The 24,772-nt window shown below is 38.4% G+C and overlaps 3 protein-coding genes across 3 annotated transcripts; 1 reads left to right on the plus strand and 2 right to left on the minus strand.

Annotated features, from left to right (window-relative positions):
• Positions 1 to 940: 940 nt before the first annotated feature.
• On the minus strand, positions 941 to 14,997 carry nudt4a (nudix (nucleoside diphosphate linked moiety X)-type motif 4a). The gene is given in 6 exon segments (XM_079466533.1): positions 941 to 2,634; positions 4,626 to 4,713; positions 4,940 to 4,984; positions 7,697 to 7,807; positions 14,638 to 14,745; positions 14,747 to 14,997. Coding segments are annotated over 6 exon segments (678 nt in total). The 5' UTR covers positions 14,867 to 14,997; the 3' UTR covers positions 941 to 2,428.
• Positions 14,998 to 15,761: 764 nt separating this feature from the next.
• ube2na (ubiquitin-conjugating enzyme E2Na) lies at positions 15,762 to 21,876 on the minus strand. The gene is made up of 4 exons (XM_079466548.1): positions 21,707 to 21,876; positions 18,322 to 18,568; positions 17,760 to 17,900; positions 15,762 to 17,032 (listed from the first exon to the last, which is right to left on the minus strand). The coding sequence occupies exons 1-4, from the start codon at positions 21,734 to 21,736 to the stop codon at positions 16,986 to 16,988; spliced, it is 465 nt and encodes a 154-aa protein (XP_079322674.1). The 5' UTR covers positions 21,737 to 21,876; the 3' UTR covers positions 15,762 to 16,985.
• Positions 21,877 to 22,305: 429 nt separating this feature from the next.
• On the plus strand, positions 22,306 to 24,767 carry c1qtnf13 (C1q and TNF related 13). Its single transcript, XM_079465466.1, has 2 exons — positions 22,306 to 22,444; positions 23,383 to 24,767. The coding sequence occupies exons 1-2, from the start codon at positions 22,417 to 22,419 to the stop codon at positions 24,447 to 24,449; spliced, it is 1,095 nt and encodes a 364-aa protein (XP_079321592.1). The 5' UTR covers positions 22,306 to 22,416; the 3' UTR covers positions 24,450 to 24,767.
• The last annotated feature ends 5 nt before the right edge of the window (positions 24,768 to 24,772 follow it).

Below are 24,772 nucleotides of genomic sequence, written 5' to 3' on the forward strand. Positions count from 1 at the left end.
GTTCGAACCGACAAACAGTCTGACAAACTTAATTAATTTGTCTATTGGTGTGTATATATATATATATAATTTAACTTAAGTCATTTTCTGCACATTAGTAAATCCACTGTATGCTGAGCGGAAAGTGTGCGTCGCTCTCAAATTTCTTCTGCCGCCATGTTGCTTTTTATTTGACGCCGTTGCCATGGTGAATCGAAATATCGGAGCTCCGTTGATCATGGCTTGTCGTCTTCGTGGTGCAAGCGCTTAACTCAAGCTAAGCCTACCCAGAGTTGATATAACTAACATAAATCACCTGTTCTGAAACCAAACGCATCTCGTTGTAAATCAACTCAGAGTTCACATTTTAACTCTGTGTTGGTTTAACCTCCTTTTTAAAACGGGCCCCAGGCGCAATTGGATGGTGAAGGGGTGGGACCGTGCTTATAAACGGCTAGTATGTGATAAGGTATTTTAACATATATCCAAAGTCCATCGTGATGAGTTATTATAGATAATTCTGAAAGCTATTACACTTTTTATAAATGAATGTCACTTTTTATGAAGACGTTGTATTACTGCCACCAGCTGGTAGGGAGGACGCGACTGGCGCATTCAACCCAATTCTACAGAAGGATATTCATTTTCTTTCAGAAGCTTTGTTTTCATATTTAAAAATCTTTGAGTATTTTAAAAACAGCTAAAATTACATTCTGTGCTTTTTTTCCACCACAGAGGATCATCTTTATTATCATCATATTTTCTCTTAATCATTTTTATCCTAAATACTTAAATATTTCAAGCTAGGGAAACAATTAATCGATGAAAGAGCACACAAACCCTCCGAAGCATAACTCTAATATTATATGAGTTGTCATAGGAATAAGTTAACAAAGGATGACATTGATCTCCACCTCTTACCACAATCAGCAGCACGTAAAGAAATCATTCCAACATTGTTAGAACAGTTATTTATTGTATTCAGTTTGTTCAGGGCTTTGCTGATTTTCTCAAAGACAATCAATCAAAGTTGACAGAAACAACATTTTTGTTAGTTCTGTCAAATCACATTAGGAACATTTTATCTTTTACACGTTACATTTTATTCATTGATCCTTATTGATAAATAAGTTATTGATAAATACGGGTTGAGGTGCTTGTGTTTTTAGCAGTGCAATCCTTTAAATTAAACAAACTGTGAGATTCATAATACTAAATAAACTACTTAGGCAGAAGATGAATTTTAGAATATTAAAACATATTTACAAACTGACATGCAATCTTTCCTCCGAGGAAAGAAAAGTATGCTTATTTACCATATCTCATTAAAACAGTTTGGCCACATATCTCATTGCAATTCAGTGAATTCCACATATTGTTTACTGTCAAAATACAAACAGTTGTGAAATTCCTTCTCATTGTTTGTTTAACGCATGTTTATTGCATTTCTGTTGCTTTTTACTATAAAACGCTGTGAAAAAAACGAAAACAAATAACCATACGGTAAGTCTACTTGGTTATATTGGTTTGTTTGACATGAAAAAGTGTTACCATTTTGTATTTCTGAAATATTCAGAATATATGTTGGGACAATAAAACAAAAAAAAAGTCTTCCATGAACCAATGACACGTTGCAGTTTTTTTAATTGTTCACATTTAACGAAATGTCACCCTGGCTCGAGAAGACAGAACTCTGAATTGACATGGCCACATGAATATTCATCTATGTGCAAAGAGAAAGACGGGTAGCCAGATTTCACTCTTTAATGTGGAAATTCACATTTAAGACCGGACTGTGAAAATACCTTCGAACATCACAGCACGTTTAACCTATATTACAGGTAGATAACTGTGATGAAGGTATCTAGTATCAACAAAGTCAGCCCAAATTCAAACTATTTACAGACTACATAATTATCAGTTTGACACATCTTGAAGAAATTATACTATTTTCCTATTTGGTTCTGTATTGTGTTGTGAGAATTATTTCATTGACCAAATACCTAACAGATAGGGCTAGTTAACCATTAGATATAAACAGACAGCATTCTGAATGATCCATCACGATTATCCCTTCTGAAGAACATACAGATTCAAACCTTGGCAAAACTGTACAGATCCATCATTATCTGACTCTCTTCTAGAACAACCTTCAAATAATATTTTCAAAACGTTCACCACACCATATCTTTTACTTTGCACTTAATCCTTGACATCATGCTCTTTAATAAAACGTCTCTACACCTAATTTGGCTTGAAATAGTTGTTTTAGAAATGAAAAATGAGGCAAATGACATGAAAGTGACAGACGTCTCAACTATCCTTTGGTTTTTACACTTAAAAAAGTTTCGAAGAGTAAACATTGAAATTTTACATGCAGTCTCTTCCAGTCTGAGGAAAGTCTCCCTTATAAAGCACGTTCTGCATTGGGTGTCCTCTGTTGGCAGTTCTATCTGTGTAAACGGGTCAGTCCACAGTCTTGTGAGGTTGTTTGGTGGAGGGGGGCGTTGTCGTCTGTGTTCGCTGGCTCCTGAGAGTTACCGTTCGTGGGGCCGCAGTGAGGAGTGAGTTTGCGGAGGTACTCTGCGTGGACAGGTTTATGGCACTGTAGCACCCGGATTGCCTCATCAATCTTGAACCATTTTCTCTTCCGACCTGTGCAAATAAAATGTTATGGTATATTAACAGCTGCGTTGACCTCAAGTTTAAATTTGAAGAGACCATGATGGAATTTTGAGAGATGATAGCTCTTTCCATAAACAGGGTTCAAAATACCCCCGAAATGTTCCCCCCTTCATTTTCATTTTATTTGAATGCTTTACATTGTACTCTGAAAATGTTGATCATCCACATTAAGGAGGTCAAATTGATATTATATGAGCTATTTTACTATCACAGTAGGGGACAGGTTTGTCTGGTATTAATCCCACCTACTTTTTATGTGATCACAGTCTTCAAGTTCAATTTGTTATTAAACCAAAAACTAATGGCACACTTAAGTGCTTCGTAAATATTTAAATGCCTAAATTACATCATATTGTGTATTGTATACATATTCTTTACTTAATTTAAATGTAATATTCATTTTGTAGACGTTTCATTTACCTCCGTCACACTGCCAATAAATACACTTGCAACTCCGCTTCAAAAATGCATAGCATTTATTTAAGTACTGTACAAAAGGTCAGCTTCACAGTGAACTTGTCCGATGTTCGGCTGCCCAACCATCTGCCTGACAAACATTCCACTTTATTAATAGTCCTGAAAACTGTCTCCCGCGAAATGCTGGAACTTACAAATTTACCTGAAGTATTTTAACAGAGACGCTTGCGGACGTTAAATATGCAGGAGGGTGAAAGGTCACCCACTGGACAAATGTGCATATTACTCAGCTCTGTGTCATGAGCCTGCTTGATCTCAGTGTATCGAGGTTATGATGCCCTATTTGGCAAGTGAAACTATGGTACAGGCACAGAGGGAGCGAGATAGAGGCCAGACATAGGGGAGTGTAGTGACGCTAACTGGAAAACAACTGTGCCCCTGCTAGCAGACACGCCTCCCTGTGAACAAACCTACGTCTATTTATACGTCTGCCGAGAGTGAAGGGTTACTAGGTTTTTTCTTTCCACACCATCTACAAATAGGGCAAGTTTTGAATTGCGCTGTCTGTGGGCAAATGTTATTTTCATGGCTCCTTCCCATCAACAAAAATCCAGTAAGTAGATGATTTCTGCGGCTGATCCACACACCTGCTAAGCATCTGTAATAGCTTTGTAAAAAATAGTAACATAAATCCCTGTATTTGCCTTGCCTACAGGTCAGCAGTTGTGTCTTATGAAAAGAAAACTTATTTGTAAAGCTTGTGAATACTAAACGTCTGAAACCAACGAAACCTATGACCTCCTAGCAGACTAAACCTTCTGTACACAAATAAAGTCCTCTCTGTCGAGTCACTGCACACTTTTTTTACTGGTCCCCTTGCATGGAATTCGCCATGATTCTACAGTAGGGCTAAACAGACAAACTGCAATACAGACCGTGTTTTGTAAAGAAGTTATCTTCTTCGGCAAAGAAGCGAAAACAAAATGACATCTTTGCATTTTGTCAGCCACTTTAATGCTTCAAAAGGGAGTGAGCTGCTGGTTGCAATTCGCGACTTTAAATTCATACACTGAACCTTTAAGTCAAATTCTCACATTGTTTGAATTCACAGGAAATTGTAAAATATTTCCACGAGATCAGATTTGAATGGGAAGAGTTGCCTTAAAGCAATATTGTACAATGTGGGAACAATATTGGCAATTAAATATAAAAGGTTTGTTTTAGGGCATATGGTTTACAAAATAACCATTTAATAAAAGGAAAATAGTCTAAAATATACAGTCATATTTGTGCATTTGTACAGTCCTAGATAGATCTGCATCGTGAGAATGTGTAAATGTAACATTACAATCTAAATGCGCATTTATGCATTTGGCAGACACTTTTATCCGAAATACAGTGCATTCGATCTATATGTTTTATCAGTATGTGTGTTCCCTGTTTTCGAACCCATGACCTTTGCATCGTTACCACAATGCTCTACCAACAGACTGACTGCCATTGTTTACACCAACACAGAAATTTGACACTTAACAACAACTCACCGATATTGACCGAGTCCTCCCAGTCTTCCAGTGTCTCTGTAACTGTAAGCACGTACACATACGTCCGATGCTTGCTGTCCTGGTTCTGCTGTACAGAATGAGAAATTTTTATTTATCACGATGTTGAACAAACATATTGTGCGAAACACTGTAAAATGTGCACTGAGAAGGTGTGAGGATAAGACGTTTATGAGCGTCTATGAAGTAAAGATTTTGTTTATTGATGTCTCAAGTGTATGCGATTAATCGGTCCCACATGCTGGAGGGGCCTGAAGTAACATCTTACTTTATATAAGGTAGTTTGGCAGTCTTACCTCAAACACTCCCAGAAGCCTGCCAAGGGTGCCCCTCACACCAGCCTGTTCAAGCAGGAATAGACACCGAGAAAACATTCATGAAATACACCGAACGCAACATCTTTTTTTCCTACCACAAGCTACTTTTATTTACGGTTGTTTTTGCAAGATGTATTAATGAAAAACTGTGCAACAAACAAACACAAACCTGAACCACTAAACACATTATACATAATAGGAAAAACACATTTACATTTTTATTATTCAAGAGAAGAGTCACACTGTCATCCATTAGGTCACGTGGTCCAAATTTATAAAGAGGGGTTAAGACGCATTATTGTGTAGCTTATGACACTTAAAGGAAAAGTCTTTGGCATCATGACATAAGCTGCAGGATGATTCTTACAGTGTTATCAGTAGCTTATCGAGACCATTTTAGGCACCGCGCCAGCTGGTGCTGACACATCAGGCCAACGCATTAGGCCCGGCTCACTGATCCTAGAGACCTGAGCCGTATGTTTCCATAACACAGGAGATTCCCAGACTACATTACGCTCAAGGGAACAGCATGTCTTCATCCAGATGCTGCAATATACCCAGACAAGCCCCAGTTCACCTGATTTGGAGAGAAATGTACAACCCTGCAACCACATGCAGTTTGGGTTGACAAGGGCATTCATAAATGGATCTGACAAACATCGGGGGGGGGGGGGGGGGGATTTCAGGGACTGTGGGAGAGCCCAAACTGCCTGAGTGGATTTCTGTCATCTCCTTGTATTCTTTTTTGACACGGTCACATAACAGACTTTTGCATAGCACCGATGAACCCATCATCAACTAGTACAGTAGTGGTACCAAACCGTCTTACTAATACGAGTGAAATTACATCATTTTCTAAACCACTTTTTAATTCATTTAATTTAAACCAATAGGCATGTGTTTTTGAATATTGGTCAATGTAGTAAATTCATGTTATTATTCAAGATAAATAAATCATCAGTACTAAAGCCGAAACACAACTACAGGTATGTATAGCAGCATCAAGTATTCCATTTTTTTTACATATTTTTTTATGTAAGGCTGCTTTGCAAACATGCAAAAATGTACGTTTTCAAATATAATTTTTTTGTAAAAGACAAAAGCAATCACACAGAAACCAATTTGATTACTGATACAGTCTTAAACTGAAAATGGTGCTGGGACAAAACAAGCATTTTGACTAAAAAGAGCTTCATTTGGCCATTCAAACAAACAAACGTTTGCTGTATATGCACAAGAAAGCAGTCCCCCGTCAATCAAAAAAAGTTAAGTGATGGCACTCATGATATCTATACATGACCATCTGTGAATGCTGAAACTGGATTCAAATAAACAAAAGTTATCAGTCTTAACATTTGTTGACAGCTTTATAGTATTCTCCAGGGTCTCCCAGCACTCTAAGGGTTTGGGTTACTCGCTTTCAAACCATTATGTAACAAAAAAATTCCTCGCGGTAAAAAATGAAGTCTCACGCATTAAGGATAAATGAACAAGGAACAAACTGTTCTAATATGGCTTAGTTCACTGGACTTTTTTATTCAAAGCAATGCAATTAAGCTCAAGCTTTGAAATATAAAACCTATCTTTAATTCAATTCATTTGAAACCAGATGGCATGTTATGAAAGGAATCGTCACAAGCTTCCTTTATTATACTGCCAAAGTATTTAGCCCTAAAGTGAATGCAATTAACCCAGTCTACTGTCAAGTATTTTCCTACTTAAATATATAAAAAACACTGTCCATGGTAAATTTGTTCAATTGGGCTGCTTAAAAACACCATGATGCATGTAGAGATTTCAGATGGAAGAGGCCATTGGTAACGGGACACGGTTTCTAAATGCTGCTGCGATGCTTCACAGCTGTCGACAAATTACCATGTTGGCAACTTCTACAATGGCCTTTCAATGTCATGACACAATGCCTCCTTGAAACGAACCAGTAAACCATTAGCTTGATGTATTTAAGACAATATAAGATGCAATGCATTTAGTGAAGCCTCATCATTTCATTTGATGTTGACAGAAAAGGCAAACTGATAGAGCTGAGGTTACATCACAACTGATGATTGACGAATGTACTTACTTTTGAGGTGGACAGACTAAACCAAAACGTTTATTCAAGCCCCCAGAATTGAATTATAAAACAACATCACACTTTGAAATGTTCATCGATGCATATTGTGTGCCATTTCACGTCCTACCTTCTAAAAATAGCAGACAGTATAGTATATATTGCTCAGTATGCAGTATGCACGGTGGATATCCGAAGCAAAAAAGTCTGGTGACAAGATAGGAGGGACAGCTGGAGGCCATAATTCTCGACCCAAACATGAGCTCTCTTCTAGTAAACCTCCAGTCCAGGCTTCATTTAGGTTCCTCGACCTAACAACAGCCAAGTCTCTGCCTATCATGCCTAAGGGACCCCAATTAATCAATAAGACCACCGCTAGGACTGATGATGCAACCCTATTCAAACTGAGCAAGATATAATGTATATAAAGTATATACTAACCCTAATAATGAACACATTGTCTATTATCGCTGTTAAAAAAACTGTAAAACATGTAAAAGAGTCCTATTTTTGAATGTCATGTTTTTATTTTATAGTGATCAACAAAGAAATATACCCCTCTCAAATATTTTGTTTCACTTCAAAAATTCATACCCACATTAGAACCTCTGCTAATCCTAAATAACTGAAGGAGCAGCCAGAGGCTTCACTGGGACAGACCTCACCTCCTCATAGACCTCTCGCACCGCAGCACCTCCCGGCTCCTCTTCTGGCTCCATCCCACCTCCTGGAACGATCCACTGATCTGGATGCCGACTGCTGCTAACAAGCAAGACCTGCCGCATGGACATACGCAAATAGAAACTTGGATAAGTACAAATCCCAAGAGTCATCAACACTTTGCAAGAACATCTTCATTACGTAACAGAGCCCAACCTGATACTGACAGTACATCGATCTGCAGAAGACCCTTTCACCTAATAATCGTCCTTCTATGATGTTGATTTCAAAACTATGGAAATCCATTTAATCTACGTTTAGTTTATATACACACCTTTTTCAAAATACACAATTATTATTCTAAAGAAAACAGACAAATGTGTGGTAAATCATATACCAACAAATTGTTCTCTTGTTCTGAAATTTATGATGGTTCACCCAAGAATGAAAATTCTGCCATCATTTACTCTCCCTCTTTATTTTTGTGTGAACTATCACTTTAATAAAGTTGTCCCCAATGGCAGCGCCAGTCAAAATGATGCGTCTTTAGTTGACGGACAACATGCTTCTAGTCTTTTTGCCTCCCCCTGAAATATACAATTGCTTTTTACCGATAGCACAAGTGTTATTTCACTTAAACACCATCCTGGCATTATAAACCGGCATTATTTTCTCCTGCAGAACACAAAATATGATATTTTAAAGAACGTTGGTAACCAAAACCATGGCGGTACCCATTGACTTGCATTGGTTTTGTGACCCTACAATAGAAAGGAATGGGTACCATCGTGGTTTGGTTATCGACGTTCTTTAAAATATCTTCTTTTGTTTTCTGCTGAAGAAAGTCATACAGGTTTGAAATGACAAAATTTACATGATGACAGAATTTACATTTGAGGTAAACTATAAAGATTTTTCTTCTAGATTTAGGAGAACAGCGGAGTACAAACAGCAACTATAAAGACACAGAGAAACAATATTATTGGGATCCCTTTAAAAGCTTGACAGCCAATCAAAATCTATTTGAATTTAAAGGCATTAAAAGGGTTTAATTTGTGAAACGGTTCACAAGCTTAGAATAAACAGGACAATAACTGTAAAGATAAGTAATGTTATAAGTATGAGTGGGCCCTTAAAACATGTGACAATATGCTCAGCATTTTTACATGGCCCAAAAAAAGAAATCCGGACACCCACGTAATCAGTTCATCTCTAATTTTTGCATCACGCTGCATCACACTTCTAGGAGGCGATTATGGTATCACTTCTTATAAATAAACTAGCAACAGCTGTCCAGGCCATAGTGTTAAATTCTGTATGCTGAGTCAAGTACTTCTTTCGGGTGTGAGGTGTGGGAGGAGCTTTAACAGGTGCGCCTCGATAGATTAAGAAATCTCAGGTTTAGCCTTGACATCAATTCTAAAAGAGCATAGCGTTCAACAACAGTAGCATTCTTTCTGGTCAACCTTATCAATATGCTTACAAAAGCAGATCATGTGTTGCGATAGTCGTTTCATGCATCAAAAAACACGACAATTCTGAAGGAGAAAAATAGTTTAATCAAATTAAACAGTAACACTGCAAAAAATAACAATACAAATTTCTTCAATGGGTCTAGTAAAGTGCTGCTTACAAAAAAAGAACACATTGCCTTTTTATAAGCGGAGCTTTCAACTTTATTTTTAGCACTTTACAGTGCACATTAATTCCATTCAGCACTACGGCCAAGGGTGTGTGATGCCCAGTGAACTGAGAGCTAAGCCGGTTTCATCAATCTCTTTCTATTCACTCATAAAACTAAAAGCAAATGAAGTCAACAATCGTTTCCGAGTATAGTAAACCTAATGGCAGTTCAACTGTAAATGCATGTTTCTTCCTCAGAGTTACAGCGCAAAATACTGTTGATATTCAACTCAACTCACACTACACACGCAATATTACGAAGTTTTATTATATTTTAAAGACGTATGTGCACTTTGTGAGCCCCATAGCATATTTCATTCAAATTTGAATTGAAATGACAGACAGAGAATTCGACTGAATTGCAAGAAACTGAACAGTCACATAACAGAGGAATTATGTCAACAATTTTGTGACAACTGGAACAGCTAACAATACTTGTATAGACTGATTATGCTTTTTTCTTGTATGACATGTACAATAAATTTGATGTCTTTTCTAGCTTTCCTGTGGCTCAGTGGTTAGAGCGTGGCGCTAGGTCATGGATTTGATCCCAGGGGATTGCACATAGTCAGAAACAAATGTATAGTAAAATGCAATGTAAGTCGCTTTAAATATAATTCCTGCCAAATGCATAAATATACATTTAGTTCAAGACCTATATTCAAATAAATGAATCGTTTGCATAAATATAAAACAATATGAGTAATGATAACTCTTTCATACCATCCCAACACATGATTCTTAAACAGTTGCAATTGCACGTTTAACACATCTTAAAGTAATTTAATGAATGTGTTGTTTTTCATATTGAACTGATGTAATAAACTGACAGTTCTGAGCAATTCGCTGACATACTGACCCAGTTCAGAGTGCATCTGACACTCAAGATGAACAGCATCTTAAATTTCTCCATGAGTCTGAGGGGCACGTGTCCCAGTGGCCACCGACCAAGAATCTTTCTACTACCAGCAGAAAGAAGTAAAATATCTAGGGATTAGATTATAAAGACTGTGTGTCTGTTTGTAGAACGCTCACTAGCAATAATCACTACAATAAAAAAGTAAACAAGGGACACACGTACCAACAGGTCAACATGATATCGCCTACTGAGCCGTTCACACATTGAACCAACATTTCACACAGACTTTCAATGCTATTCAATCATCACTTCATTTGTAAGTTTTAAAGGTAAAACTCACAAGCTGCAGAGAGGAAGTTTACAAGGTCAGGTCATTTCATTCTGGGTTGTTTTAATGGTCATTGTTCAGATTTGGTCAACTGTGGGACTTCTGCATTTATCGGATCATGTTTGCTATGACTGCTTATGAATTGTTGTTTTCTGCTCGTCCCAGAGGAAAACATTATTCACTCGCTAGACTTAACTGCTTATGTCTAACATAAATGATTGAAAACTATAAACTTTTCTAAACTGTACTTTCTAAGACCAAAATATAGCTCAGGCTTCTTAATGCAGGAGCTGTCAGCAGGGGAAAGAATGAATGTGGCTCAACCCAAACACACGGCCACATACACAAACATTTTTCAGAAGAATTGTATCAGCAGATTTTCGTCTAAATGTGACTACAGCTTCACTTAGTTGTTGGTAGAAGCATGCCCACGTTGTTTGGACAGTCAACAAGCATGTTTATGGAAGGAATTATCATGAGTAATAGCAAAGATTGAAGTAGGATGACAGTGACGGAACTCGAACACCCTGTCAGACGATAAAAGGAAAGACAAAAATCCTGTAACCTTACATTGGAAGAGGGACTATGAGCCAAGTCGAAGTTATAGAAGAATATAGAGACCTGGGGCCTCATTTATAAACATTGCGTACGCATAAAAGAAGGCGTACGCCGCTCTCTACGCAATAATTGGTATTTATAAAAAGAAAACTTATCGGGAAAATGTGCTGTCCTTCACGCAAGCTCTGACCCAGGCGTACAAAACGGGTGAAATGAGAAATGGCGACACCGTCAGCAGATGGAAGAAACATGTGAAAGTGTGTGAAACTGTAGACCGTTGCGTAAAAGAAATGGCAATACTGCCTCTCATAAATAACATGAAGAGTTCACAAAGCAAGTCTTACAATTAACAGCCTACACGAACACCCGTTTGATCGATCTGCAGTGTAAAACAAACAAAATCAAACAAAAATGAAAACAAATGCAAATGAACACATATTTGCAAAAAGAAAAGTGAGATATGTTCTGCAATAATCTTGGCATGTTATGCAATTCATCCTCATAAATAATATGGTAAACAGAACGAAATAATGTACAAAACTGATATTGTCGTAAATGTGTCCGTCTGGCAGAGCAGATATAGACGCAATTAGACAGACAGACAGACAGACATTAATTGTCCACTGGGGAAAGTTGTTTTCATAGTAAAATTTCTTCATCAGCTACGGAAACATAGTTTTCATGCATATGTCTTTAGTTTGTTTTATTTTTGATAAAATAATGTATGACGTATGTCTCAACCATTCAGAAAGCTGCAAGAAATTACATTTGCACTGAAGTATTTCACATTTCCCCCACCCGTGGCAGACACACTTTTTTTGCCTCGACTTGATGTCCGAATAATTAAAGGTGTTTTTATTGTCAATAATAGTTTTCAGAGAAGTCACCATTCAGGTGGTTGCCATTTGAAATGGAGATGTATTTGTGTGGAAAATCAAGTTTATACAATGCCTGACAGTCATTAGAGATTTACATTCTATACTCTCCCACACCACAGGTACATCTGCAAGGAATCTTCTAAGATCTGAAAACATCTGCAGCGTAAAAACATCTGAAAGGGCATTAAAAAGGGCAGTTTTACATTCATACAAAAACATCTTATAGACATCTTCAAGATGTCTGAATGACATCTGCAGACTCAGAGACGTATTATAGATGAGCATAATCAAATCATAAGTCTTGCAGATGTAAAGCCAGACATTTAATAAACATCTCCCAGATGTATTTGTGCTAACAGGGTAGTGTCATGATGGGAACTCGTTTCTGATTGAAACTCGGTTACAGGACCTAAAGGATTTGAGTAAAAACGGTTTACTATATCCAACTAAAGTTCTACTAAACCATTTAGTTTCACTTTGTGCAACATTTAAAAACAACAGGTTTCTACACAGGGTTTAGTCTATTAATTAGAGTGTAGAAACTGCATAGCAACACCCTAACAACCACCCATCACACTCTAGCATCATGGCTTATTTAGCAGAAGCACATAAGATTTTCTTCAGAGAACGTTGAAATGAGCAGTGATGATGATTTAGGACAACAGCATGAATAGCAGATGAATTGTAGGACTACAGTTCTGGAGGACATGGCATGTTGTTACTTGTACTGGGTTCTTTTTCACCACGACATGAATGTATTGACGTCTGCTGTGCTGAATCAACTCTTAACGCTATCAGCATTAATGATAAACCCGAAGAAAGAGATGAGATCCTTGACAAAGATGAGAGCAAGATTAAGTGATCAGATAAAGGGAAAAAATACAAAAAACAGCAAAGGAATCTGTAATGGAACAGTGAGTGCTGTCGTTCTGGTTCTATAAATTGCTGCTGATAGGTCACTTGGAGACTTAGCACATAGTGTAACTTACCCACCCCAAGCCCAGACCCCCCCTCGCGCCCTCCCCTGTGCTGATCACATGCAGGAGACCTGGGAGATCGAGTCCTGTTGCTATGCGGAATATTCCAGGCCACTACTCCGAGAATAAGCAAATCTATAATCAGGAATATGCAGGTTCAATAAACAAAAAAACGTCTATGAGGGAGGAATTTACGGGATTTGTAAATGCAAAAAGCACTTTCCCCTCATTTCCAAGCGCACAAGCCACAACAGGTCAAGCGCTTGTATCAAAACTCAACCACACTTCAACCTTGCTTGACGCGTTTCATAATCAACAGTATTTTTAGTACTTTCGAAGGTCACAAAAAGTTACATGTGGCCAGCGTCTCTTTAAAAGTTTTCAATGACAGATTGCTGCTTACATTATGAAAGAAAACATGCAAATGAGACATTATTTTATGAAGTTTAAACAGGACATCATATGGTTCAAATGTTACTTGATGCAAAGCAGGTAAAGCAATGTGGTACAACACTGTAAAGTCATGCACCATCTGCTCTTATTTCTGCTACGGCGTAGGCAATTTCTATATGCAATACAATTTAGACCAATAATTGGAGGGGTGTGGGCCATCATGTGGGTACAAGCCTTGAAATGTAACTAGGATCTGTTGTTATGTAATGCAGAATAAGAGCACTGCATTCCTAATTTAGATTAAAAAAAGCTAAACTCTCCTTTCAATTTATACTCACTTCTTGACCTCCTTAAGCACGAAGATATACATAGATGCCAAACTATACTTATAGCAATAGCCAAGCAATACTAATAGTTGCCAAATAATAAGGCTGCATTTCTACCTCTTAAAGGGACAGTTCACCAAAAATACAAATTATGTCATCATATCGTCGTTCAAAACCTGTATATGACTGTTGAGGAACACAAAAGGAAATATTTTGAGAAATATCTCAGTCTGTGTGTGTCAACACAATTGGCTACAATTGTTTGGCTCTCTGTTCTGCAAAACAAGTTTGAATGACAAGAGTGTGAGTAAATGAAATAATCTTCACTTTCGGCTAAACTATCCCTTTCACATATGCATAGCAAACCTTTAAATGCAAGTCAACGCAGCTCAATGAATAAACAAACGTTTAATGACGCACGGTTAAGGAACTATTGGCCAATCAGCTCCGTTATTGTGAAAACAGTGTCCTTGTAGTCCATGACATCGACTACAAAACCGTGCAAAGACACGAGGGAAACACGCTATCGTTTAAACTCAAGAATGAGTAACGACGGTGAGATATGATCGGAGAGAGCAGACTGTTACCTGCTGTGATCAGTCATGAGTAAAACTCACTTCTGACACTCTGATCTCATCGATTTCATTTATATCTCCTCGCATCAGTCGTATACAAGTGTCTTGCATGTCTCCATGAATCACGAATTAATATTTGGATGTTGACTTGCAGCGTTCTTCTGATCTCGAGAGAGGTTTCTCCGCAACTTTAGTAGTCTGGCGAAACATCTTCACCGTTTACCTCACAAGTTAATGATCATCCATCATCATCATCCAGTGTTTATTTACACGTGGAGTTAAAGGGACCGAAACGCGTATCGATCACAGACGTCTATATCACTGAAGTAGCGATAGATGTGATTTACTGACACGCATAGGCACCCTTACCTCTTCCTCTCGGTCGTTCTTAAAACAAAGACAGGCTGCTCGTTTTTTGAATCCCTCTCCGTCGTAAGTCCTTGTCTGATTGGGCTTGAATTTCATCATGGGCTTTTTTTCGCCGAACGAAACAAGAATACAAGTGTTCTCGGTTGCCTAGTTTATGGCTCTTACGCGCAACGCAACAGCCTTTCAGGCCAAAAGCTGAAAGTCGTCCCAGGTCGTCCAGGCTGATCATACAGTTTGTATTTATAAAACGCCTCACGTTGAAGACATAACTCCTCTGTTGACAGTAGAGACTGCGAGTTGGGCTTTTCTCGTCTTGACCATGGTGGCTGGACGGTGCTGCGCGAACACTCCTCTGCTGCGGCTGTGTTGCTCTGCGCAGTCGCCTTAAATCAGCTGCAATAGGATCAGCGTTACAAACCGAAAATGCCACCAACAGATAGGCGTTTCCTTTCTGAAAATATGAATGGGACATCACCCAAACCGCCTCTGGCTCTCGTATCGAGAGAGAAACGGGGATTGTTTTAAAACGCGTTAGCGGAATTAAACACGGAAACATTGTTGCGCGTTTCACTGATACAATGATAAACAGCCGCTCGTTGATACAACGTAACACGAGAGACAAAGGCTGACACTGCGGGGTTTAAATGCGATGTTGTGACACGTTGTGTTGGCGCCATCTGCTGGAAGTCACAAATAAATGCAACAAGCTGTTAAGCAATACATGTATCATTTACCAATAGCCAATTTATGCCCTTTAAAGGGATAATCACCCAAAAATGAAAGTTCTGTTGTCATTTGCTCGACCTTAAGTATTACAAACCCGTATCAATTACTTTGTTCTGCAAGACCCAATATGTGATGTGGGAACCCGAACAGTTTTGGGGCACCATTTACCTAAAACTATTTTCAAAATATCTTCGTCTCAAACTCAACAAAGAAATTAAGGTTCGGAACAACTTAAGAGTAAATTGTGACAGATTTGGATGAACTATCCCTTTCATTTTGTTACAAGAAAGTTCAAGTGAAAACCGATGCTATTTTAGAGGTCATTCAGAATAATGATATTTTAATATGATCTGTATGTATGTGTATGCATGCCGTGCAAAAATGAAAAGCAGTGCAGTAAAAAAACCAACATCAGACTGTGACTAACGTCTTTTTTAAACCTATGAAAGCATTTATTTAATTTAATCTGAATGGCTGGCAAACAAAACACAACCAAAACTGGCAAGTCATTCACAAAGACTTCATAAAAATAATAAAACCACCACATAAATGCTTCTTATTAATCAACAGATTTTATTTACAGAAAGAACAGAAGTATATGTGTGGACTGTTGTCATCCCCTTTCTTTAGAAAGCAGGCATTTACAAATAATTTGACTTTTTAAACCAAAGACCAATCATGGAATTAGAGACAAAGCCTTTATTGATCTGTAACGAGGTTCTTGCAAAGTTTCCCAACCGCACGCCTTACTAAAGTCTTTCCATTAATCATTCATCTCCAACCCCACTGCATCCTTGGTGTTTCAAAATAAATGCTAAAGGGACAAACAGACACACGAATTGATGCAATGGACTCTGAAGGAACAAAAAAAAGAGCACACGATGTTGGAGTTTTGAGAGTGCAATAAGTACAATGGCTAGATAAATAAAGCAAAACACTAAAACAGGATTTGACAACATTCATTTTATACTAAAAGAAAAATTGAAAATCTCCCTTCTCTATACCTCTCTACCTTGCCCATAGTCCAAAACGTAAATCTACATTAGAAACTTAATATGTAACAGAATCTGTGACTTTGGACAATCGTTTCAGGTCATTTCCTAGGTCAAATTGTTGCTTGTGTTGAGTTTAAAACTTGTGTCTTCTATTTTTGTGAACCTAAACGTTCGCTTAGGGGAAAATCTGCAGTGTACCCCTGCTAGATCAAACAGCAACATATGAATAAGTAGTTTAAAAGAAATATAAAAAGTTACCCCCCTCCAAAAAAGCACAATAGGACATACAAATGACGGTCAGTTTTAATGCACATTTCATAGCAGAAGTCTGTGGCTACCTCCCCATCCACTGTAAAAGAAAGCTGTATGAGATCGTCGGCCCATGCATCTGAACAGCAGTAAATCAGGACAAAAGCTTTTTTTTTGTACTAACGAGCATTTAAATTCACAAATTGACTGCAGTTCTCTTGCTTGCTTTGTTAATATATGGTTTAGTTTATCATTTTTTTTATTCCTAAGACTGTTTCCTTTACATGAAAAATGAATTGGTCTTGGCAGAACATGGAGTTGTGTTCACTCTTAACTTCCACTTTTTTTTTCTTCCCCAACCCCCGCCCCCACACATTTCTAGACTTCAATATTGTTTCCGGCGTAAAGCCTGGTCCATGTTCGGGCTGCAAAACACAAAAATACACAATTAATACACATCCCTACTTCAATTTAAAACAAAGTCATGTGGTCTTGGACACATGCTGTTGAAAAAAAAAACGATTCTATGGTGAATTTGCCAGGTTTTACATCACACTCAAAACCAAAAGTAACTAATTTATTTAGTGAACTTGCACATCTAATTTGTCAACAAAGTGTGTGAATGCTTCTTGCAAAAGCCACTGTGGTGGAACAAGCAATATCAAATGTCTACATAAGAACTGGATTCAAACCTTTAAGAGATTCTCACTGAGGTACTTCCATCAATAGGGCTTTAAAAGCACCGCGAAAACCACAGATGAAAATGAAACAAACAGATAAACTGCTAGTCAAACCTACTATTCGCGATACCCTTAAACCAGTACAGTATGAGAAGCTTAGTTTCAAGAATTACATTTCCCATGGATACAATTCTGTCATCCAATTGTCATTTTAAACCTTTCTTTCATAGAACACAAGACATGTTTTGCAGAATTCCAGTGCTTTTCCATCCTTCAGGGTCATAAAGGTCAAACAAAGCAACTAACAAAGCACAAATGAAAGTAGTCCATATGACTCTGTAACATGCTACATTCTCAAGTTTTCTTAAACGACATGACAGACACGTTATGCCCGGTCAACTACAAGGCACCTGAAAACGAAAGCGTTTCAAAGTCTCATGGGTTTGGGTGAATGTATGACTCCATCACTCACCTGTCTCTATGGCTTGAGCTTCATTAGTCTTCCACTGCTCTGCGACATCATTTGCTAGAGGATCATCAGGGTTGGGAGCACTTAGTAATGCCTGGATTGATAGCAGCACTGTGCGGATCTGCAAGGCTGGAGACCACTTATCTACGTGGCATCACACCATCAAAACAAAAGATGAGGAAAAAGAGCTTTAGAAGAAAAGTATAAGCACTTCAGCCTCGTGTTGTCAAAGAGCATAGTAAAGCACAGAAACATCATCTTTTTGGAGAGTCGATTTTTTTGTAAGTGATTTATAGTCGTCTTAAAATTTCTCAGAGGTAAAAACAAAACTGTTATTTTATTTTATGTTTGCTGAATTTTGAAACAAATTATGCAAAATCATAATGAGGAATATTGCAAAACTATTTACAGGTAAAATTTGGCCAAATAGTTTATCCCATGTCTCAAAAACAAACGTCTTCCACTTCAACAGAAGTAGACTGTTAACACAAACAACCTGTATAAGAAAACCATTATTTACGTAGACAGACCTTACAGATTTTAAAGATAGAAGCTGATCTCTCACCTTTCAAAATATCTAGACATATTCTTCCCAGCTTGTCTACATTGGGGTGATATATTTTGGTCATGAATCGTACTTTCGGAGCTGCCATGGGATATTCTTCAGGAAGAAATAGTTCAAGTTTAAATGTTCCACCCTCAAACGGGGAGTCCTGAGGACCGGCGATGACCACGTGGAAGTAGCGAGCATTCCCTTCATCCGGCTCTGCTTTTATACCGGGCACTGGTTCTGCCAACAAACGCTGTGTTTCCTAAACACATGGAAAAAAGATCAATCAGCCTGGAACTTGATACAGCTGAAAAATCCAACATGTCATTTGAATTATTTTCCTAAAGGGCCAATAGGAATGTAAGTATTAAGGTTCGAGAGGTTGTGCTTTATCATGAATGAGTCACGGCTGTAGAGCGTTGCTGGTCATGACTGCACAACCAGACAATACAAATATTAAAGGCTAAAAATACATATACTTGTATCGGTCAAGAAGTAAAATCACTTCCTTCTGCTATAAAAACACTAGTCACTGATCAACTGTGAATAGCAACAGAAAGTTGAAAACCTTATCTTTCGATTCCACTAGAGGGCAAATTGATTTACAATTGATCATACGGTCTATAATCGTACTGCTAACTTACATTTTGCCAGACATTATACTTTGCATTACTCATACAGAGAAACCCAAACTGACTAGTGTTTAATATAATACACGATTGTTAACCCGCCAGCCATTAATATTAAATCCACCACTCAAGTAAGGCACAATGCTGAACCTTTAGCTCTTTGGAAACCAACACCCATACGTGACTAACCAGAGTGACAATCTGATATCACCTGTCTGGAAACACTGTTCATCTGAGAACTTCCATAATATGCACAAACCCTGAAACATTGCCTACTTGCCATAGGAGACCAAAAAGCAATTAAATCGCACATATAATCTCATATTAAAGGAGCGGTTGCAATAACTTTATAGCATTAAATCAAAACAATACATTAATATGTTCGTAGACATTTAGGAAACATGCTAAGTTCCTATATTGGTTTGTCCAAAAAACAATGCTATAGCCAGTTATTCAACTCTGAAATGTGTGTTCTGTGCCAGAATGCCTGTTTTTGTTTTGTAGATTAACCCACTAGTGTATTTCGACAGCTCGGTTGCCAGTTTGTCGACAATCACTGCATATTGCAACAAACAAACGATCTGGGTCGGAGCAGATTGCACCCTTTTAAACAAGACGGCGACATGGCCCGTAAATGCGACCTCCGGAGGACGCAACATCTGAATCGAGCTGCTGATTGAATTATATTTGCGAACAACTGCAAACGTATAAATTATTCCTGCTTCATTCGCGTCTGGTGTGAACACACAGTAAGAGTTGATGCTTTCCATTACACTCCTGTAAGTGTCTGGCAACTCCTTTGAATGTTGAGTCTGAGGAGGGGCAGGGAAAAAGCCTTGCCAATATTTTGAATTTGGACTGCCATACCAAGCTCAACTACTAAGTGTCAATGTTACATACGTTAACACATTGTAATGAAACCACCACCTCCATTTAACATGCAAGTATGAAGTGAACCAAATAAACAGACATTTTTTTGTAGTTTATATTGTGTCTTAGGGTCATGATAATTAAATAATCGCCTGTTTGCAGTTATATGACCAAACAGAAATGACTTCAGATAACCACACCATAAACCACATTTCATCATGACAGGCTGTAAAACGACCAATCGCCATTCATCTCATGTAGAATGATAGTGTGTGTAAAACTGAACAAACCTTTATATAGAATTTCAATTATTGGTAAATATAAATAAATACATTTAAATCAATATTTCCTACGTATGCATAGAAAATTAATATGTACGTACACAGACATATTATATGAACACAACCTTATTTATTCTGGATGCAATTAATCGGGATTAATCGTTTGACAGCCCTAATGACATTAAGCTTTCATAAAGGAATCACCACAATTGAAGTGGAAGTGAAGGGACCTATTTGTCAGATATGGTGACCCATACCCGAAAATGTGACCTCTGCATTTACCCCATCCAGAGAGTAGTGAACACACCAGCAATTCATGGACACATCAAATCCTGTACTGTTTTTTTAACTGCATAACTCTCATGTTAGCCTACATATTGTACTCAGAAATACATTCCACAGATGTTTCAGATAACCCACAGAGAAAAGACATATAGAGAAAAGACATACAGAGAAAAGACATACAGAGAAAAGACATACAGAGAAAACAGGCTCTCTGTAATGGACTCTTTAGACTCTAAAGTTTAGAGGGACCAGCAATAAAAACCCGTTACCAGCCCTACCACTATTCACACCCAAACCCAATGCCTCACAAACCCCAATGTCTGATTTGTGTGTTTGTTTTTGCAGTTACAATTAAAAGAATACTGTACTCTGAACCAAAAAGAGGGGGACTGATACGACGCTTAAACTGTTCGACGGCCTAGGCTTAAATGTTTTGATAGTATGTCTGGAAATGTTTTGATAAGCATTTGTTTATACGGAAGTGGACAACATACGAAAAGTTGTAGTTTTGACCACACTGACAGATCTGCAGCGACTACATAGCTGTAAAGCTTTTAAAAACGAGCGTTGAGAGGTTATGTCTTAACGCATTTTTTTATATCCTGAAAGAAATGCGGCTCGTTTATTTCTTCATAAATCTGTCTAATTTACCAGATGTCATTGAGAAATGAATAGTAACGTGAAGCAGACGTGTTCTTTAGCGCTGGCTGACAGTATGTGACATCTGCTGTTTGGGGCCTGCAGTTATTAGCTCGTTTAGCATCAGAACCGCAAACGTCTTCTCTAACAAACAGGAAGCGAGTGACACGATTTATTTTGTTCAAAATCGTGTCCGTATCGTCATTCAACGCGATGAAAATGCGTGTATCGTAGCCTTTAAAAGCAAATAGTGTTGGCCAAATAACAGCATTTTTGCTTTATGTTTCACGGCTGGTGGGTAGTTAGCTAGCAGTTATCTGGCAGGGTTAGCTCGCACAAAATAGCTCGGGCTCAATAATGACTGCGAGCGCTCGTGCCACTCAAGCCATTTTAACTTTAGTTGGTGTTTCTGGACGATGCGCTTTTGTCACTTCGATTTTATAGTCTTAAACGGCAATGAATAAGTAATAGGCCCTCCGCCATCTTTCGCCCAGCAGTGGATGTATTTTTAACCCACCCATATTCGGGATCCGAGCGAATGTACCGAAACGGAAGTGGCTAACAAACAGTGCACAAGGCTTAGCCAACTGTCGCCTTTCTTTGGCCGAAAATGTCAATGACATGTACGGACTGCGTGATATTTTAATAAAGAAAAACGATACTAATCGTGTGCGGTGTGTCTCACTTCACGTTTACCTTAATGATCCTGCGGGGCAACCCTGCCATCTTGTCTCGAATGCGGTTTTAGCTTTGACTCTCGGTGCCTCTTACTTCGTTTGCATTGACGGCGGAGACGCAGTGTACGCACGCCTTCCGGCGCCTTGCGTCAGTGCGACCTGACCTCCAGACGCACACGGAAACGATATGATAAGACATATGGTACATGTAGTTTTGTAGTCATGGAAGGCTGCATTGCAAACTACACATCCAAAAAACATACATTCATAACGTGTTTTATGTGAAGTTGTAATTGCATTTTTTGTTCTCAGTTGGTATGCTTTTACTAAATGGGGATTGTTTATGGGAATTGTATAAAGAAAATCTAATGACAAACTGTAATGAAAAAATCTAATGTGGGAATCTCTCTCTCTCTCTCTCTCTCTCTCTCTCTCTCTCTCTCTCTCTCTCTCTCTCCCTCTCTCCCTCTCTCCCTCTCTCCCTCTCTCCCTCTCTCCCTCTCTCCCTCTCTCCCTCTCTCCCTCTCTCCCTCTCTCCCTCTCTCCCTCTCTCCCTCTCTCCCTCTCTCCCTCTCTCCCTCTCTCCCTAATACCTCTTTCGTTTGAGTATGGGGCACTGTTTTTTGGTGAGAGTAGATGCCACAGAAATAACATTAGAACAGCTTCACGGGGGTGTAAAACGATCCTTTCAAAAGCTATAGTGGACAGAAAGAGCTGAACACCACAGATATGAAGATTATCCAGATACATAGACCAGGTATGTTTTGTGCTGGAATATATTCCTTATTTATTTTAATCACAAAGCATTACTTAAACAAAGTTTAACTTACTTTATATTTGTTATGTATTCTTTTTTTGTATCATAATTATTTATAATTATTGTTTAAATCAACATTGTTTGAAAAAATATGGATAGTCTGGATTTTCTTTATGAGTTCTCTGTTAAACTCAGAAATGGGGATGGAAGATTAAATATACATACTAAGAAAAAAATATATATGTGTCATTTTGTGTATTAGATTAATAAAATTGGGAAATGTAATACATTGCACTAACCATCATAAATGATTTTAACCATTGTACAAAAATAGTATTTCAACATATTAGCAAGAAGAAACATTGCATGGTAATTAACATGTTGTAGAAATCTGTTGTTGTAGATTGAAAATCTTTAGTGTTTGTGAATTGAAAGTTAAAATACAGGAGTAATTTATTTAGTAAATTATTTTATTTTGTCTCTAATGTGTGTTATAGTCCTCAGTGAGCTCTTCGTCTGACTAACTGATGGGGTCTTCATATGACCATAAACTCTCCCATGGATATGCACTTTTGACTTATGCCTGTGTAACAGCACATAGAAGCAGATGAACCAATGTCTAATCTATTGCCCTTTTCCAGTGCACACTCTGAACAGACAAAGCCAGCTGAATTAGAGGGACTCATGTTTCCACTAAGCACCTGATATGAAAGGCAGAATATGTTCTGACAGTGCTAAACCTATCTTCCCTACAGTTCAATACACATTTCTTTGAGGTGTTTTGTAAACTGTAGTGAGTGATTAAAAAAAGAGTGATAATACGATGAGCATCGATAGGAACCGTAATACATTTTTTTCAATTAGACATAGGGACATTGATTCATAGCACTAAACACAAGATAAATTGTGCAAAACAAAATATTTGTTTTTATCTACAGCGGGTGTGATGGTATGGAGACCAGGCAGAACTGAGTCTTTTCTGGCTCTTCTCATTTATCTGGGTGGTGTCACTCCTCTTCATATTGGTCCGATGATAACAAGCCCACGCTCGGCCTTCTCTGCAACACGTAGCAGCAGTGTGCTGGGTGGCACTCAGCGAACCGTGACCTTTGACCGTCTCCTTGTCAACATTGGTGATGACTTCAACCCAGATACAGGTCGTTTCCGTTGCCGTTTGCCGGGCGCATACTACTTCTCATTTACGGTTGGAAAGTTCCCAGAAAAGATTCTGTCAGTCATGTTGGTGAAGAATGGTTTGGAGGTGCAGGCCATGGCGTACGACGGATACCGGAACCAGGGCCGCAAGGTGCACAGTCAAAGTGTCATGATCAGTCTGAAGCGCATGGACACGGTTTACCTGCTGCTTCAGGAGAGCCCCAACTATGCCATCTACAGCAACGTTGGACCGTACATCACGTTTAGCGGTTATCTGGCCTACCAAGAATCCACATCCTCTGTTGGATATCTCAATAACCACCTGTCTTCCCCAAGAGTCCATATTCCAGGTTGTCCTCCCCCTGTAGACCCTCAATATAACTGGAGAAGAAGAGGAGCCCATGAGGAACCACGCTCTGCCTTTTCTGTCGCGAGGACATCGTCTGCACTGGGGAAAAGCAAAGGACATCGCGGCAGAGAAGCTCTTAAATTTGACGTGGAGTACGTGAACATAGGTGGCCATTTTAACAAAACATCAGGACGTTTCACCTGCCACTTTCAAGGTACGTATTACTTCGCGTTCACTGTGGGAAAGCACCCCCGCCGGGCAGTGTCAGTAAAGCTGATGACAGGAAGAGGAGAAGTGAAGGCCATGGTGTTTGATGAGGACATGTCTCGGAGGAGAGAGATGCAAAGTCAGAGTCTACTGTTGCCACTGAGGAGAGGAGAAACCGTCTGGCTGTACAGTCAACAAGATGAGGGCTATGCCGTTTACAGCAACCAGGGACGCTACACAACCTTCACTGGTTTTCTCGTCTACCCTGAATCATTAGACAGAAATTTATCTTGAGACCCTGAGCCAGCTGTAGCGCTTAATAATTAATGTGCGTTTTTTAACCATTTGTTTTTATACTAAAAGAGTTTGTACAAAAAAAAATTATACAATGTTTTCATTTCTCTTGCTAATGTTGTGTGTTTTTATAAATCAGTAAAATATAACACCTAATATTCATTGTTGTATCCGTGTCTTATTCTGTGTAACTGATTACATGTATGTCAACAAAGGTTATAATGTAAATAATATTGTTTAATTCTTGGATAACCTTTAATAAGCATAGTGATAACTTTCAAAAATATAATAAAAATACTTTGCAAATGGTTTAGCAGATGAAT

The sequence above is a fragment of the Barbatula barbatula genome (genome assembly GCF_947034865.1).
Source record: "Barbatula barbatula genome assembly, chromosome: 10".
In the NCBI taxonomy this organism is placed as follows: Eukaryota; Metazoa; Chordata; class Actinopteri; order Cypriniformes; family Nemacheilidae; genus Barbatula; species Barbatula barbatula.

Coding starts and splice junctions, on each gene's coding strand:
- ube2na (XM_079466548.1), bottom strand. CDS start 21,736: ATGGCAGGGTTGCCCCGCAGGATCATTAAG. Junction 18,569..21,706: donor TGCCCCGCAGGATCATTAAG/GTAAACGTGAAG, acceptor CCATGTGTTTAG/GAAACACAGCGTTTGTTGGC. Junction 17,901..18,321: donor ATGTCTAGATATTTTGAAAG/GTGAGAGATCAG, acceptor GATGCCACGTAG/ATAAGTGGTCTCCAGCCTTG.
- c1qtnf13 (XM_079465466.1), top strand. CDS start 22,417: ATGAAGATTATCCAGATACATAGACCAG. Junction 22,445..23,382: donor TATCCAGATACATAGACCAG/GTATGTTTTGTG, acceptor TTTTATCTACAG/CGGGTGTGATGGTATGGAGA.